We start from the raw sequence: 17,591 nt of genomic DNA, 5'->3' as shown, positions 1-17,591 counted from the left end.
GATGGAGGGGGGAAGAAGGAGATGGGGGGAGAAGACGGTGATGGAGGGGGGAAGAAGGAGATGGGGGGAGAAGACGGTGATGATTTGGGAAAGGAGGGCATAGTTGGAAAAATGAACCTCTTAATGGTTTAGTGAGGTTTCGGATGCAAAATGGTTAAGAGCCAATTGTCACCATTAAGAGGTTCTATTTTTTTGCCAAACAGCCTCTGCCTCTTAGCGATTAAGAGGCAAACAAACAGCCCCTTATTGACTTATTTCGGTGTGATACCGGTAATAAACATTTTTGAGTGTTTGGATAAACAACTTATACCGATATCAAACCGGTAATAAGAAGTTTTTGAAAAAATTAAACCATTATAACTTATAATAAGTTGATAAGGACATTTATAGAAAAATATAAGTTATTTCAAATAAGTAATCTCAAACACCCATAAGTTGAAAATTTATAGAATAATCATCATTCTCTATAATCCAATTATAAATTTCAAAATCGTTGAATTAAAATTAATTAATTTAAAGTTTATAGTAAGTTTTCAGATAAATTTAATTTTAAATAAAAATTCGCATATCAAGAACTTATACAGTATAGGTTGTTACCCACACCAAATTATGACACCCATGGGCCACCACCTCACTTACCACACCAACGATCATCGTCGACACCTATTAATCAATTCCCCTTGGCCCCGTCCAATCTCGTTACTCTTGATGTCTGCCTCTTTTGCATGTCGTTCACTCCTGATGCCCCCTTACATATGGGTTACGGGACGTGGTGGCTTCCTAGCCCTATCCTTCACCATCCAATTGTCCATGCTAACCTTTTATTTTTCTTTCTTTATTAAAGTTCTATTATTTATCTATACTATATTATAAAGCATTTGATAAAAACTCTTAAAAACAAATTTTTATGCATAAAGTACTGTTTGTTGATTGATATTACTTAAAATTCAAGATTACAAGTTGATTGTGCGTAGGTACAACTTATTAAAGCTTCATATTCGAATTCGTATAACTAACTGTGGATAAACATAATCAAATACATGATAAACATCATTTTAAATATAAAAAATCTAAAATATAATTAAGATAATTATTGAGTTCTAGCAGAATACTTAATTATTATTTTAAAGAAATTATTTTATTAAACCAAAAATAAATTAGTTTGTTTTTAAAATTCAATTAAATTATAATAAAAATTTGAATTAAAAAAATTACACAAAAAAAGAACTTTTAAATAGTTAATTTGATACTAATATCGCTTATTTTTATCAAAATTTTATAATATTTTCAAATTTATATTTCATTTAAAAATAAAAACATTTTTTTAAAACCACATAAAATCGTATTATAACATTGATACACCCAAAATATAAAGCGACACATTAAAATTAAGATCATCTCGCTGCATTACGTGAGTACCTTCTAGTTTTATCAAATGGCCTTTGACCTAGCGGTTAAGTCTTTGAACTCTTAGCAAGTCAAGTGGTCAAACTTTACCAAATATGAGGAAGGTGTGTGAGTTTATCTGTTCTATTCTGCTGTATATAAATATTATATACTTAAAAAAAGTTTTAATTTTTTAAAACTTAACGTCAAATCTTTATATTTATGTGTTTTGATCACCAAACATACAAAAATAAGATCGTTTAATATTTGTTTGGTGATAAAAATATATTTATCGTAGATAAGTGGTCCTTTCAGGCAATATTTATTTTCCAGATCATATTTTATATATTTATTAATATAATGATTTAAAAAAATTATAGACGAGTCAATAGAGATTAGAATCCGATCTAACATGTTTTGATCCATCTGGGAAATTTATTTGTTATCCAACCTGTATATTTTATGACACATATAGTAACCTGATAAAAATGTCACGATTTGTAAACTTGAAATTGTATACTGATATTCTCATAACAGTATTAATAATACATGTCGTTCTTTTATCGTTATGAAATGAAAGATACAGATAGAAAACAATATGATCTGTTCACAATGTAATACATGGAGGGGCACTTTACAGTGATGATGGGCTCATTATATATAACTATAGACTTATTAAAAAAACAGTAGTTAACAAGTTCTCAATCATCATTATTATTAGGACAATCTCGAGAAGAGGTTATTATTGCTACTTTTTTAAATCTAATTTTACATTTAAAAAATATCAGACATACAACAATTCGGGATCGATCCCGGTAGTAAAAAATATTAAGACCCGGTTAAAGGTACTTGTAACCAGTCTCTCGGCCCAAACCGGTTCTATATTAAAGAAACATTTTCTTTTTATATTTTTTTTGATAAATTTTAAAAAATATTTTAATGTTATTCTAATACATTTTGAAATATCTAATTAGGGCAATCAAATACACTTAAAAATACTTTTTTTGTAGTTTTATAATTGATTTTCAATCAAATACACTTAAAAATTACGTTTTATTATAGTTTTATAATTGGTCTTTAATCAAATACACTTAAAAAATATGTTTTATTGTAAAATTTGTAATTTGATTTTCAATCAAATACATTTAAAAAGCTAAAAATACATTTTTTTTGAAAAAAATCAGGCCAGTCCCGGGTCAGACCTATAACCGGTCCCAAACCGGTCCCGGGCCAGACCCATTTGACCATCTCTAGACAAGACGTAGAGATGCACAAGACTTGGGTTTTTTTCGGGCCTGGGCCTTCCAAACCCATTTTGCATGAGCAAAAAAAAGATCCAGCCGTTTTTAGGCTTTGGTCTGTAAGATTGACTTTGGGGTTAAAAAAGGTCCAATCAATTTTCAGTTTTTTCAGTTCGAGCCTAAGCCTCGGGCTACCCCCAAACCTTCTGCTTGATCAATCTTGGAGGCTTGGCCTAAACCAAGTTTCAAGCTTCGGTATTTTTATGCATCTTTAGGAAGACACATAACAAGTAGCATAATCGTGATGCTTAATAGCACAAACACAAAGTGATACAACATAGGGTAATCTATCACATTTCAATCAAAATCGATATTTTGTATCAGTCTTCCAACATTTGTAACTTAACTAAATCACTTATCGAGAGATTCAAAAAATTTGTAGTAATCATCATTATTAATTATTTGACAATATGTTAAAAAATTTACATATTTTAAAATAAATTGAAAAATGAGGAAAAACACATAGTGAAACAAATACTGTTTGTTTTCACTATGTGTTTCTTAGGTAAACTTTGTGTTCATGCCCTTGAAAATCATGTAGAGGTGAGCATGGGTCGGGGCGGGGCGGGCCCCATTCTTTTTGAACCGATCGGGTTTTCGGGATGATATCAGAACCCAAAACCCCGATTTTTTTAAAAGATAACCTACGGGTTTCAGATCTGGTCAGGTTCGGTTTGGGTCGGGTTCTGGGGCCATTTTTAGTTTTTCGCCACTTTCATAACTTTGCTTCCTGTGAACGTCTATTCCAGCTTCCAGACCTATGATCGCATATTCCCATTATCCCAATATGTAACATTAAAAATCGAAAAACTGAAGTCAAGAAAATGAACAAACAACTAACTATTACGAACTAAATGTTCAAGTTCAACAAAGTGTCAAAGTTTATCGTCAATCAACAGACCAATTAACCAAATTAGGAAAGTTTACCAAAATACCATTAACAATTTAACAGTTAACATCAAGATCCAATTTCAAATACCATCAAATCATCAAATCTTCAGTCTTCATTCTTCAATCAGAACCGAACTATCATCGTCACGGTCACGGACAACACTCCAAAGTTCTTAAATTTGTCAATTCTGCAAGTTCATAAACAAATTAAAAAGTGTAAAGAAGTAACCGTAGGTGATAGCTATGAATCATACTCAAAAGTCTCAAATTAATTTAATGTTATTTGTGCCTTTCTCAAACTTCTCGATTTTATCTAAATTTTCTTCAACCGCAATAGGCTGAGTAGGGCCCCTTAACCAATCTTGCGTACACAATATTGCTTCTAATATTTTAGGAGTTAGAGAACTCCGAAAATTATCCAACACCTTCCCACTTGTACTAAACTCAGATTCAGATGCCACGACTGAAATTGGCACAAGAAGGATATCTATAGCAACTTTTGAAAGTACAGGAAACCTTTGACTATTGACTTTCCACCATCTTAGAACATCAAAATCACTGCTATTATCATCTACATTGGACTTAGGGCTGTAAACGAACCGAACGAACATGAATGAAGGCTTGTTCATGTTCGTTCGTTTAACTTAACCGAACAAACGAACGAATACGAACGGTAAACAAACAAAAATATTTGTGTTCGTGTTCGTTCGTTTAGAAATCAGGTGTGTTCGTGTTCGTTTATGTTCGTTCGTTAACATGCTAAACAAACGTAAACGAACGAGCTAAACGAACATAAACGAACGGGTTAAACGAACATAAATAAATATTATTTGAATTCAAAGTAAATAAATAAAAGATTATATATTAAATTTAATATATAAACGAACATAAACGAACGGGTTAAACGAACATAAATAAATATTATTTGAATTCAAAGTAAATAAATAAAAGATTATATATTAAATTTAATATATAAACGAACATAAACGAACGAATATAAACGAACGTAAACGTCGGTAAATGAACGAACGTTCACGAACATAAATGAACGAACGAGACTCTTATTCATGTTTGTTCGTTTAACTAAACGAACAAAAAAATTTGTTCATGTTCGTTCATTTATTAAATAAACGAACATAAACGAACTTCCCTCCGAACGGTTCACAAACGGTTCGCTGAACGTTCGGTTCGTTTACAGCCCTAATTGGACTCACTTAGATATAATTCAAGCTCGTCTTTTTGTTTAGCAAATCACCACTTTCCATCTTCTGCTTTGACTTTTTAATGTAGAGTAGTGATGGCCAAAAACCGGTCCCGGGTCGGGCTGGACCCAACTGGTCCCAAGATTTCTCATAACTGGCCATAACCGGTCCCGGCATAACCGGTCCCATTCGAAAAGGTTGAGCCCGGTCAAACTTTAACCGCCGGTCCTGGTCATTAAAAAATTCTTTTTTTTTTATTTTTATTTTTTAATGATATATATATTTTAATACATTATAGAATTTGTAATTGAGTCACTCAAATACACTTTAGAAATGCGTTTTATTATAATTAAAATTACATTGTCTTACAAAATATACGATAATTGTGAACGTTTTTTTTGCATTTTTTGCGAATCGAGAACTTGGTATGTAAATCCCTCAACCAATACACTTATATATAGTGTTTATAAAGCAAAAAAATACAAAAAAGCGCCAAAAATGGCTACATTTTTGAAAAATCGGGTCGGGCCAGGCCGATCCCATAACCGGTCCCGGTCCCGATCCTCCGGCAGTCCCGGGCCGGACCAGACCGGTTTGGCCATCACTAATCTAGACTGGACCCTTTTATAGGGATATCATTTTCACATTTATTAGGTAGAGAATTGACAACATTAGAAGTTTTAGATGTAGAATATTCTGCCACAAAGTCCTCAAATAAGGAGGTGAATTTGGACTTCACCTTCTTAAAACATTATTCACCTGCGTCTTTACCGTACATCTGATTCAACAGGACTGAAATGTATTCAACTTTATCTCTCAGGTCCAATATGCAAAGAAGATTATGAAATTCATCTTTACCGGATCACCCCAATATTTTTCAAACTTTTCATTTTTTCAAGCATTTCCTGTTTATGAAAAAAAAGAAGATGATAGTCAACTAGTCAAGAAACATAATTAAGAACTAAAAAGTTTTACGTGTTCGGTTTTAATCGAAGATTGCATCATATCTGCAAGAATGCAACTCAAATTAGATATCTCAGATAAATAAGAATTAGAAGTCACATAAAAAGATCCCGAGATTATGACCGTCATCTCATTGAAATACTTTAGAAGCACTACAAGAAAAATGACCTTCAAAGAAGGTATTGTTTTGTACTTAAAAGCTTCTCTAAAGCCTTTAGATAAGCTTTTTAATATTGTCAAAGAGTTTCTCTGTGTAACGGTAGGTAAAGGTTTTAGAGAGGGTTTTCGGAGGTTGTGTTTTTGTTAGCCTTTAGAGAGGCTTTAGATACACTTTCAAAACATCTCTAAAGGTTAGTCAACTTTTTATTCAAAGCTTCTCTAAAAGGTATATATATTAGTGACACTTTTCAAGTATTTGTGACGGTTTGTAAGAGTTACTAAAAAATACTTTTAGAGAAGATAATTGAAAAGCTTCTCTAAAGATATTGGCTTTAGTGACACTTTTAAAAAACCTACTCTAAAAGTACTCGTTAGTTACACTTACAAAATCTTCTCTAAATATGATATTTAGATACACAAACTCAAAATCTTCTCTAAAAATTATCTTTAATTACACTTTTAAAAATTCAATTCATTCTCTAAAAAATATATTATATATTTATTTCATCCATAATTCAACTGCATATATATATATATATATATATATTATAATAAAATTAAACTAATAAATAATATTAAATTAATTAGGAACAAATTAATAATAATCTCAAAACAATTTAATATATATAAGAACCATCCAAATTTAATATTCAACGTGTTCATATATCGTCTAAATTTATCAACAAAAAAAACATCCAAAATCATCATAGCATGTTTAACGATCTTGAGTCTCCGAACATTGGTCTTGAACAGTTAATGAAGATGAAAAATTTGAAACTGACCGACCATATACAATTGACCTCACCATTTGTCGCAACTCAGCGACTTCATCTTTCATAAGAAAGAGCTCGGATTTGGTTGAAGCAAGCTCGGACTCTGTTGAAGCAAGTCTATTAGACATCTCGGTCTGGCTCAATTGACCTGACGCACCGGTGCTATGTTGCGAACTTGTAGAATCGCTCCTAGTGTTCGGGACCCTAGACCATCCCCGAATATATGCAAATCTTTTACCTAAGACTTGTTGCATAATCTCTAGATCACCCGGGGGATTTTCTGTTGATTCAGTTTGCCGCTTAATCTCTACCATGTTCTTCTATGGACATAAAAATCATATATATATATATATATATATATATATATATATTTCTTAGTGATTTATAAAACGATGAAGACATACAAAAGAGTTCGTTAAACGTAACTTACATATGAAGTGCGAGAATAGTCATTAACCCAACCTTCTTTTTCTCTATAATGTAACTTTCGAAAAGTCTCTATCTCACCGATAAGAAGATTGTCAGACAATCCTCTATTTCGAAAATGGTGATTTGGAGTGGTCGCTGTACCGTTTAAAGCAACATACTTTCGCTTCCCCCTATTCTCAGAATTTTTCTTTGACATAGCCTACAGAAACAAAATACGGTTTTAGCAATAACAAAGATAAAAATATGTTTCAAAGTCCGTATATATGCCTGAGATTTTAGCAATAAAAAAGATAAAGAGAGATGCCCAACATAAATGTAACTGCAATAAATACCAAACCAAACGGAAAAAGGCTACTACCAAACTGCAAAATTGATTGCTACATTGGGTGATCTCAATAGAAACTGTACACAGCTAAATTATCTGATCTCAATGTTATTATCTAAACTCAACTTTTGGGGTTTCGTTGCTATGTGTTTTAAGAAAAAGTGTCATGTCAGCCATGTGAAGAGAAAACTTAAACACCAACATCTTCCTGTGGGTACTTTGCATCTGAACAGAGAAATGCATTAATATGAACCCCTTCCCAAATTTCTCAAATGCTTTTTCTTTTACTGCCTTCTTTGGAATCTATAGAAGTTTCAAGAAATCTTGGATCTTTTTTGTGCAAAGCTGAACAGTAGGTAGGTTTCAAACAGTAGGATGAAACATGAAAGCACATTAAACTGCAGATAAGCATCAATTCCTCTAATGTGCAATCTCATTTAAGTTGTGCAACAACGGAGAATACACATGGGGAGATCTACTAGGATGAAAACACATTAAACAATGTAAAAGCACCAGAAAGAAGGAAAGTTACAAGTACCCAAAAAGATACAAGTCATAAATATAAGAAATACTAGGTTTTTACAGTTTACATTTATTACAAGACAAAGGGAGCATGCCACATTTACATACACTAATATGACAATAACGAGCAAATGATATGAAATATTCCAGGAAGTTTCCACCAATTTACTAATCAAAGAATGACGGGTTGATTCATTTGATAATCTTAATTAAACTATGATGGATCATATTGATTATTTATGGTCCGGCACTATCAACAATTTCGTAAATTCAGCTAGTCAACCCCATATTATAAGATCTTTTAAGGTTTCACTACAGATTTTTTTTAGATCAAGCATGCATGATGGATAAGCATTATGGATAATCTTGATTAGTTATGGTCCATCACTATCAACAATTTCCTTAAATTGAGTTAGTCAACCCCTTGTTATATTATCTTTTAAGGTTTCATTATAGATATTTAAACCAATCAGGATGCACAGATGCTACAAAGTGAACGAGGATGTCCAGAATGAAGCTGCCCAGCCGCCAAGGGTATGACTTTAAACCAACCTAAACCAAAAACGAACCCATTATATCTCATTTAAGAGTAGGATATACGGAAACCTGTCCTCTACTCTAAAACGTATGACTATAAACATGCCCAACTAATTTTTAGTTTACAGTCAAGCTTAGGAGATACTAAATTGTGTATGCATGTAACTCTTTGTTCAATGGTGTTGTGCCTAAATGAGCAATTCTGATATAACTAACTGAATGTTACATAATCCCTCATCTAAAACCAAAAACAATACAGGTATGGATCATTTGTCACTTTTTATTTTATTTTTTTTATATTTCTTACCAAGACATTTTCAAGATATAGAAAATAAACAACTTACATGAAACTTCTCCGAACTCCAGTAATCGCAAAGTATATGCCAAGCATCATCTGTAACGTTCAAGTCAGTTGGGTTCATTCCTTTGGCTCTTTCCACGTCCTCTTGGCCATGACATTTTAAAAAATGCTCCTGCAGCTTTGTTCGGTGATTTTTGAAAGATCGACCCATTTGGAGGTCAATCACATCAACCACAATCTTCGAAGACAAGTCGACATCAAAATTAAGGATAAGAACAAGAATGACACAATATTATAAATAAATGTCTAAGTGTCAGTGGTTAAACATATATGTTGTGTATAAGGAAAAAGAAATTTAGGTGGCGTTTGGTTCGCAAAATGTTTTTGAATGAAATGAAATTTGTTAAAGAAATTTGACTTTAAAGGAATTGGAATGAAATGTTGTCAATCTGTTAAGGAATTGAAATAGGTCAGTTTGGTTCACAGAATGTAGCTTTGGAATTGTAATGAAATATTGGTAAATGACCAAAATGCGCTTTTTCGAAAATTTTAACTTTTTAAAACTAAAAATATTTTAATAAAATATGTATTTAATATGTAAAACAATATAAAATACACAACCCAAATATAATCATAAGCCAAATGACGTTACTAAATAGATAGCAGTTCAGATCGGTGGTGGTCCACAGTGGTTTAGATCAGTGGTGTTCGGCAGTGGTTCAAATGGCGATGGTCAACGGTGGTTCAGATGGACGGTGTTTTAGATCGGTAGTGGTGGTGGTGTTTCAGATCTGATGGTGATTCAAATCGATGGTAGTCACTGGTGGTCAGTAGTGGTTCAGATCAGTGGTGGTCCACGGTGGTTTAGATCAATGGTGGTCGACAGTGGTTCAGATGGCGGTGGTCAACAGTGGTTCAGATCGATAGTGGTCCACGATGGTTCAGATGGAGGTGGTCAGCAGTGATTCAGATGGACAGTGGTTCAGATCGGTGGTGGTTCAAATTGTTGGTGGTCGCGGTCTTCGACGGTGATTTAGATCGATGGTAGTCGCCGATGGTTGACAGTGATTCAAATCGGTGGTGGTTCGTGGTAGTTCAGGTGGCGGTGGTCGGATGTAGTTCAGATTGGTGTTTGTTCAGATCGGTGATGGTTGGCGGTGGTTCAAATCAGCGGTGGTTCAGATCGGTAATAGTTGGCAGTAGTTCAGATAGATGGTGGTCTGTGGTGTTTCAGATAGCGATGATCGACAGTGGTTCAGATCGGTGATGGTTCAGGTCGGTGGTGGTTCATATAGCGATGGTCGGCGGTGGTTCAGATTGACGGTGGTTGGAGGTGGTCGACGATGGTCATATTAGGTTTTATGAGATTAGAGTATATTGGGTTAAGTGTATATTTGGTATTATAAAAATAGAGAATTTCATTCCATCAAAATACATGTAGTTGCTAAGGAATGTTAAATTCATTTATTTGTGGAATTTGTAGGATTTTGAGGAATCCTTTCGTGAAAAAGAATGAACCAAACAATGGCATGGAATTTGGTCAATGGATTTCAACATTCCAATTCCATCAGATTCCTTCATAATATGCAAATCAAACGCCCCCTTAGAATTTAGGTTTATAACAAGGTCGGTTTCGGATGGGTCAAGGACCAAAATGGATAACCCACCCCGATCCTACTTTACCCGCATAATTTTCGGGTTTCGAGTTTTGGACTAAATCGAATAGTGGGGTCGAGGTTTTCTATAGAATTCGGATTGGGTTCGGTCAGGTTTTTTGGGTTGGGTGGGTTTTGCTCACCTCTAAAATCATGTTTGTATTAATTATTAAATAATTATATTTGGTTTATGATATTATTTATGATTTTTAATGAACATTTTTTTTTTATAAAAAGCAAGCTACAAAATTTGGATTTTGATAGTTTTTATAGGTAATTGTTGGTATTCAGGTTAGTTTACACGTATTGATTAATCTTTTAGATGGTCTGAAAGAGTTTTGACAATGTCTAAATTTAAACTTAGGAAAGCTGGTACATCACAATCCAAATGGATGATAATTGAATTTCATATTTGAGTCATCTTGACGACATGTCCGGCTTTTACTTGACTGGGTTTCTTGATGTTTTTATTATCGGAATATTTTCTATAATTTAATTTCAAGATTATTAGAACTGGTGGTTTAAAATAAGACAAAATGCACAAAATAACAATATAGTTTCATAAATTTCTTTATCGTAATATTGTACTTCCAGTTTTTCTTATTACAACAAATTATTTTCAAACTATTTTTTATTAAAACATTGTACTTTGAAAAATTTACCATTATAGCATTGAGTAACCTTTTGATTTAAGTTTACCCATTATACCAGGTTTCTATGTCACCTCATTGTCCACGTAGGCTCTCAACATGTACTGCAGTGACGTGACTTTCTTATTACAACATTGTATTTTTAAAATTATTTTATTATAGCATCTACTAGTTCTTATTAAACAGTGTACTTTTAATTTTAATATTTAGATATTTTACATGTTATTTAATAAATATATTAAATAAATTAAAAAATTCTAAATTATTCATTAATATATCAATATTAATAAAACTAATAGAAGACAACTGACCTCGCTAATATTTTTTTAAAGAATATGTGTTTTTTGAAAAAAGAAAATAAGAATTGTTTGTTTTTTACCAAAAAAATATTATCTTTTAAAGAATATATTATATTTGTTCAAAAACTTTTATTTGACGTATAAATAGATTAAATTAATTAGATTTTTTTGAATTATTTGTTAATATAACAATATTAAAAAATTGTAAAACACAATTTATTTCGTTAACATTTTAGAAAGGACTTTAAAAAATATGTATTTTTTTGAACAACATAAAATAACAAGTGTTACCTTTAAAATAATGTTTTTAGTTTTCCATTCAAAGGTTGAACATATAACATATAATTAATATTTAATATATTTCAAAATTAGGAAAAAAAATACAATCTTTACTTATAATTTACAAATAAACACACACATATATATATATATATATATATATTATTAATGTTAACAAACACAAACAAATATAAAAAATACATTCCAAATTTATTCCACACCATTTAATAATAATTTAGTTAAAATAGATTGAACGAGAATCAATCAAAGTTCCACTTCAAAACACTAATATTAGTTGGCAATCTGAATGGTGGTCGGAAGGCCGTGAAGAACTACCGTCTCCACCGTGAGACCTGGTCCAAACCCAAACAAAACACCCCACTCCAACCCTTCTCCGGTCGTCGTCTTCCCTTCTTCGATCGACTTCTTCCTCATTTCATCGATAATAAACAACACACAAGCACTCGACATGTTCCCATATTCACTTAGTACGCTTCTTGTAGCCCTCATCTTTTCTTCTTTCAGACCAAGCTTTAGCTCCACCTGATCAAGTATCGCCGGACCTCCGGGATGAGCTATCCAGAAAATGGAGTTCCAGTCCTTTATACCCAATGGAGAAAAGGCTTGTGTTAATGCTTTCTCTATATTCTTTGATATCAATCCAGGGACGTCCTTGAGAAGATGGAACGTCAGTCCTACTTCTCTCAAATGTCCATCGATTGCGCCTTCAGAATCCGGTAAAATGGTCTGAGCTGCAGACACCATCTCGAACAACGGCCGCTCGACGGTCAAGTCCGGGTCCGAACCGATGATAACGGCTGCAGCCCCATCTCCGAAGAGAGCTTGACCTACTAGTGAGTCGAGGTGCGAGTCGTTGGGTCCGCGGAAGGTGACAGCGGTGATCTCAGAGCAAACCACGAGGACTCGAGCGCCATTGTTGTTCTCTGCAAGGTCCTTGGCTAGACGGAGGACAGTGCCGCCGGCGAAACAGCCTTGTTGGTACATCATCAAACGTTTGACCGACGGCCGGAGGCCAAGGAGTTTGGTGAGCTGGTAGTCGGCTCCCGGCATGTCGACGCCGGAGGTGGTGCAGAAAACGAGATGGGTGATCTTGGATTTGGGTAACCCCCATTCTTTGATGGCTTTGACGGCGGCTTCTTTTCCGAGCTTCGGGACCTCCACCACCACCAAATCTTGTCGAGCATCCAACGACGGAGCTTCATACTCGCACATATTAGGGTTTTCTTTCAAGAATTCTTCAGTTATGTGCATGTATCGTTTTCTTATCATCGATTTATCACCTGCAAATGTTCAAAAATCTCATGATGAACAGATAACAACTTCGTTTGTAGACGTTCTTATGATCGGAAAAACGTAAAACAAATTTTCTAAAACAGGTAAATCTCATTAGGGTTTTGAAGACACCAAGATGTACGAAGATCTTACATCCGCCCAATCGGATATGTGTGAGATTGTGAGCAAAAAGATGGAATAGAAATATAGAGACAAGTATACGTACACATGCGTTGAAATTTCTCTTTGAGATCGACCATATGTTCACTCTTGGTGATGCGAAAATAGTAGTCGGGATAATCAGCCTGATAAACACAATTTGGAGGAGTGGCGGTGCCGATAGCAAGGATGGAGGCCGGACCTTGTGCCCGTTGGGATTTTCTAATCGTATTGATATCCACGACTACAGGAGAAGAGGCCATGATCGGTTTGTTTAATTTGAAGTTTTGTATAAGCGTAACAAATGATATGCAAAAAGGTTTATGTTCGTTCTATATATATAGACACGAAGTGGTAGCTACAGTTATAAGCAATTGGTGGTTGTTAAGGTTTCATTAAAATTGTACCTTTTATGAAAAACCATTAGCTTTTTATCCTAAATATGCATTTACATTTCTATTTATTTTTATTGACTTTTCTTAATCTACGATTGTTAAATTTAAGCTTTCAGGGCGTAGATTTAAGTGTGGTATACATCTGAGTGTCTGAGTCGAATAACTCTATACGAGAGTTACCATTCCTTTGGAGATCGGGTCATACTTGGCTCTTAAGTCAATCATCTACCTAACCTCTGTGTACTTAAAGGCTGTTTGGCAATTGCTGAATGATTTGGTGCATAATGATTAAGTAGTCAGAATGATTAATAGACTCTAATGATATAGTGCAAAATGAAATATAATTGTTTGGTAATTGTGTACAATGAAATTAGGGCTCTTAATGGTTCAAGGAGATTCATGATACAAAATCATTCAGATGGTTTTAAAACCATTAAGAGACAAACAAGATTCACCTCTTAACGGTTCAGAATTTGCCTCTTAATAGAACTATTAAAAGGTAAGCAAACGACCCCTTAATTTGTGTCTTATATAATGCTTTTAGGGCTGAACGTCGGCTTACTAGGGTTTCTGATTACAGACCTTCTTGCACAAACAAGCCACTAACGATACAAACATTTTTAATGGAGAATTTGTTATCACTTCATGCTTCATCTCAAGAGTTCGTAAAGTCTCCGATACTTAGCTCGTTTTTTTCGAGATGATCCAACGGATCTTGGTTCTTTAAAGGGTACTCGTAGAGCAAGTACGCTTCTCGTAGTTTTGTGTAGATCGTTCTACACTTGTGTATAGAATTGACATGACTAATTAAATCGATTGGGTAGTTCTGCTTTTTACAGTAGCATTTAATCTTTTAATTGAAAGCATCGATTATGTTTGGAAACCATAAACTAGCCTTTTTTTTTTGTTTATTTAAAAAGTCTCGTTTAATAAGCCCTCTTTGAAAAATTAATTGAGATAGCGTTTCAAAAAGTCTCAAGGTTTTTCTTTCAGTAATTTTCTTCCAGTTATGCCATTTATATTTTTCTAATTAGTTTTTTAACATGTCCTTTTAGATCATTTTACATTGTTATATAACTTATAAGGTGGTTTTTACAAAACATGACTAATTTCTTATATATCAGTTATTTCATCAACCTAGTTTGCCAAACATAAGCATTATATTCTTGATTTTCGAACTACGCACATATCCACACGCCTATCATGATGATTTAATTACGAATACTTGGAAAATGGTCCTGACTTTTCTGGATCGTTCACTTTTTTTTTTATAATGATCAGAACAAATAAAAGTACGATACAAGTGTGAGTGTTAAATAGCCACCCAAAGGTAGCATTTGTATAAAGGAGAAGTATTAATGTTAAGCTTTAAACATACCCTTTGGGAACAACTGTACGGGTTTCTATAAGAAGATGCAGTAATTTTGAAGTGCTAAACGATAATTATATCAGAATACATCAAAAAATGAAACATAGATTAGTTGAGCTTTAAACGTATAGTATGGTACCAACTGTACCAAATATTACAAAAAAGAAAAAAAATAAATAAAGGCGTTCTCGAAAGGTTAAACGAAAGTTATGTATAAATACATAAAAAATAGTATACAACGGTCGATCAAATTATATATTGGAAGCATAAAGGTATGTGGAAGTAATTGATTGTTCAATTTACGGTTGAAAAGTCACGAGTGTCATATTAATGAATTTGTTTGTAGACCCGTTTTCAAGAATACGGAGTTATTAACCCATGTGCTTACATTGTTAATTTGGGGTCGATTTTATTTCCTTGTTTATAATGAAGAAACATGGACAAACATAGTTATGTATCGGTTAGTTTTACGACTTATAAACAGAACATTAGTCGATCAAAAGCAAAAAAGACCGACAATTCTTGCAACAAAATATTGTAGTTGTTTTGTTTTCTACTACAAGAAAACTGAAATCATATAAATCATAAAAAAGCAGAAAAACAAGCAACCTTGACACATGTTTTTTTTTCGTAACTCATGATAAGTTGTTGTTTTAAACGTTGTTTTATGTCAATGTAATAGTTATACCTTTTAAAATTCGAGTGGACGATTTCACTCGATGTATGTGAAAACGAGTTATATTTTATTGTTGACGTATTAAATATAAGTTTCTATAGCTTTAGCTTGCAAGGTAAAAAGGTAAAACACACACACACACATATATATATATATATATATAGAGAGAGAGAGAGAGAGAGAGAGAGAGAGGTTGGTTATTATACAACTCTGGACATTTGTGCAACCAATACAATCCAATCTCAATCTTTCATTTAATTTGATTAATTTGTGATTTCATAGAAGTTTTGTTTGTTTTCTATTATAAAGTATTGATCATAATTAATGAACCATATTCATCTTCCATAAATATTTGAATCATAATAAATGAACTCTCACCATTTCTATGAATATCTCAATTTATTGGGTTGCATTGGTTATAAAAATATGATTGGTTGTATTTGAAACAATCTCTCTCTCTCTCTCTCTCTCTATATATATATATATATATATATAAGTTTTTTTAATTAACTTGGATATTCAACCCGCTATGCGAGCCGACTAATCCCAGAACGACCACCTGCTTTGCAGATAGCCCGGAATCACCGCATTTGAACCTCCGTAGCCACAAAGGGATTTTTTGTTTCTCCTTGGATTTGAACCTAGGACCTCCTGGTACTTTTGATATTTGGAGGCACCACCCTTGTGTTTATATATATAAAAGTTTGTAGAAAGAGTGAGAGATCAAGGGTTCGGCTTACTGCTTCATCCACATATCCCTAACCCCGAGGCATGCAATTTTACCTCTCTAGTGGAGATCCTATGACCGGTTTAGTGGAAACGCTGTAGAAGTTAATATAATACTCTTTTTTTAACAAAATGAATCAGACAGTTGAATCAAATTGGTTAACGAAAACAGATAAAACGAATTCTATATCACTCGTAGAATAATCAATTGTTTGTAAACTTCTTAATAGTTTTCCGGATGTTGACCGGTCAATTCGACTAATTATCATTTAAAAATTTTATTTATTTTAACATGCATTTGTTGTGAAAAAAAGGATTCATAGTAGAAAGAGAAAAGTGAGTTAGGTAGGACTTGTGGGCAAGATGAGGCCACGAAAATGGGGGTTAGCTTCTCTAATCAACGGCTAGGATGCAATCACCTTTGCTTCTCTTATGAACATTCACATCCTAAAACTAATTGACGGCTACGATCCTTCCACGTTTGCTTCTTTTGTAACATTTAAATCCTAAAAGGCTGAAACTAATAGACCGCTACGATCCAATGTTTGCCTTTTCTTTTTCTTTTTTCACAACATTGAATACGTCATGTTTGCTTATTTCATTATAAAACCTAACTTTTTTATTTTGTTTTATTTTTAATAATAAGTTTTAAAACAAATCAATAAACTTTCTCATTTTAAATGATTAAGTCATAATAAAATAGTAGTATATAAAAAGTTATATTATTCAATTTAAACCGACTGACCATAATCACATAATTCAATGGTAACGGGATAAAATCGGATCGAAAATTTCAACCATCGACCTCGCTCTTTTTGATACGTTTTTTATATCTCTCGATTCTCTATCTTTTTCAACATTTTAATAGAATAGTATAGACAGATCAAAAAAAGAGGGAGAATCGAAAAAAAATGATCAAAAAGAGGGAGATCGACGGTGGAGATGGGCAGTATGGACAAACGACGATGGAGCAAGCAAGGAGGAGCGTTGTTGTTGGGTGTGAGGGGTTTGAACGATGAATGTTTTGCGAACGGTTAAAACTTATGTAGTTCTAAAATATTTCAATGACTTATTTATTAAGAAAAATATTTGGGGACTTAATCATCTAATATGAAATAATTCAGTAATTTATTCATTCAAAATAGAAAAGTTCGATGGGTTTTTTTTATATAATAAATGGGTTAAATGCATGAAATAGCAACCTACTTTCATAATTTTTTTTATTATAACATTATACTTTTGTTTTTCTTTATTACAGCAATGTACTTTCAAATTATTTTTTATTAAAACATTGTACTTTA

At 33.1% G+C, this 17,591-nt stretch overlaps 1 protein-coding gene across 1 annotated transcript; it reads right to left on the bottom strand.

The window, feature by feature from the left end:
* Positions 1-11,919: 11,919 nt before the first annotated feature.
* Positions 11,920-13,387, bottom strand: LOC112512134 (chalcone synthase 3). The gene is made up of 2 exons (XM_025117980.1): positions 13,192-13,387; positions 11,920-12,973 (listed from the first exon to the last, which is right to left on the bottom strand). Exons 1-2 carry the CDS (start codon positions 13,385-13,387, stop codon positions 11,964-11,966), a joined length of 1,206 nt encoding a protein of 401 aa, XP_024973748.1. The 3' UTR covers positions 11,920-11,963.
* Between the last annotated feature and the right edge of the window lie 4,204 nt (positions 13,388-17,591).

Source organism: Cynara cardunculus, assembly GCF_001531365.2.
Source record: "Cynara cardunculus var. scolymus isolate 2C chromosome LG 5, CcrdV1, whole genome shotgun sequence".
Taxonomy (NCBI): Eukaryota; Viridiplantae; Streptophyta; class Magnoliopsida; order Asterales; family Asteraceae; genus Cynara; species Cynara cardunculus.
Note: the sequence above shows the minus strand (reverse complement) of the source record. Positions and strands in the feature narration are given on the sequence as shown.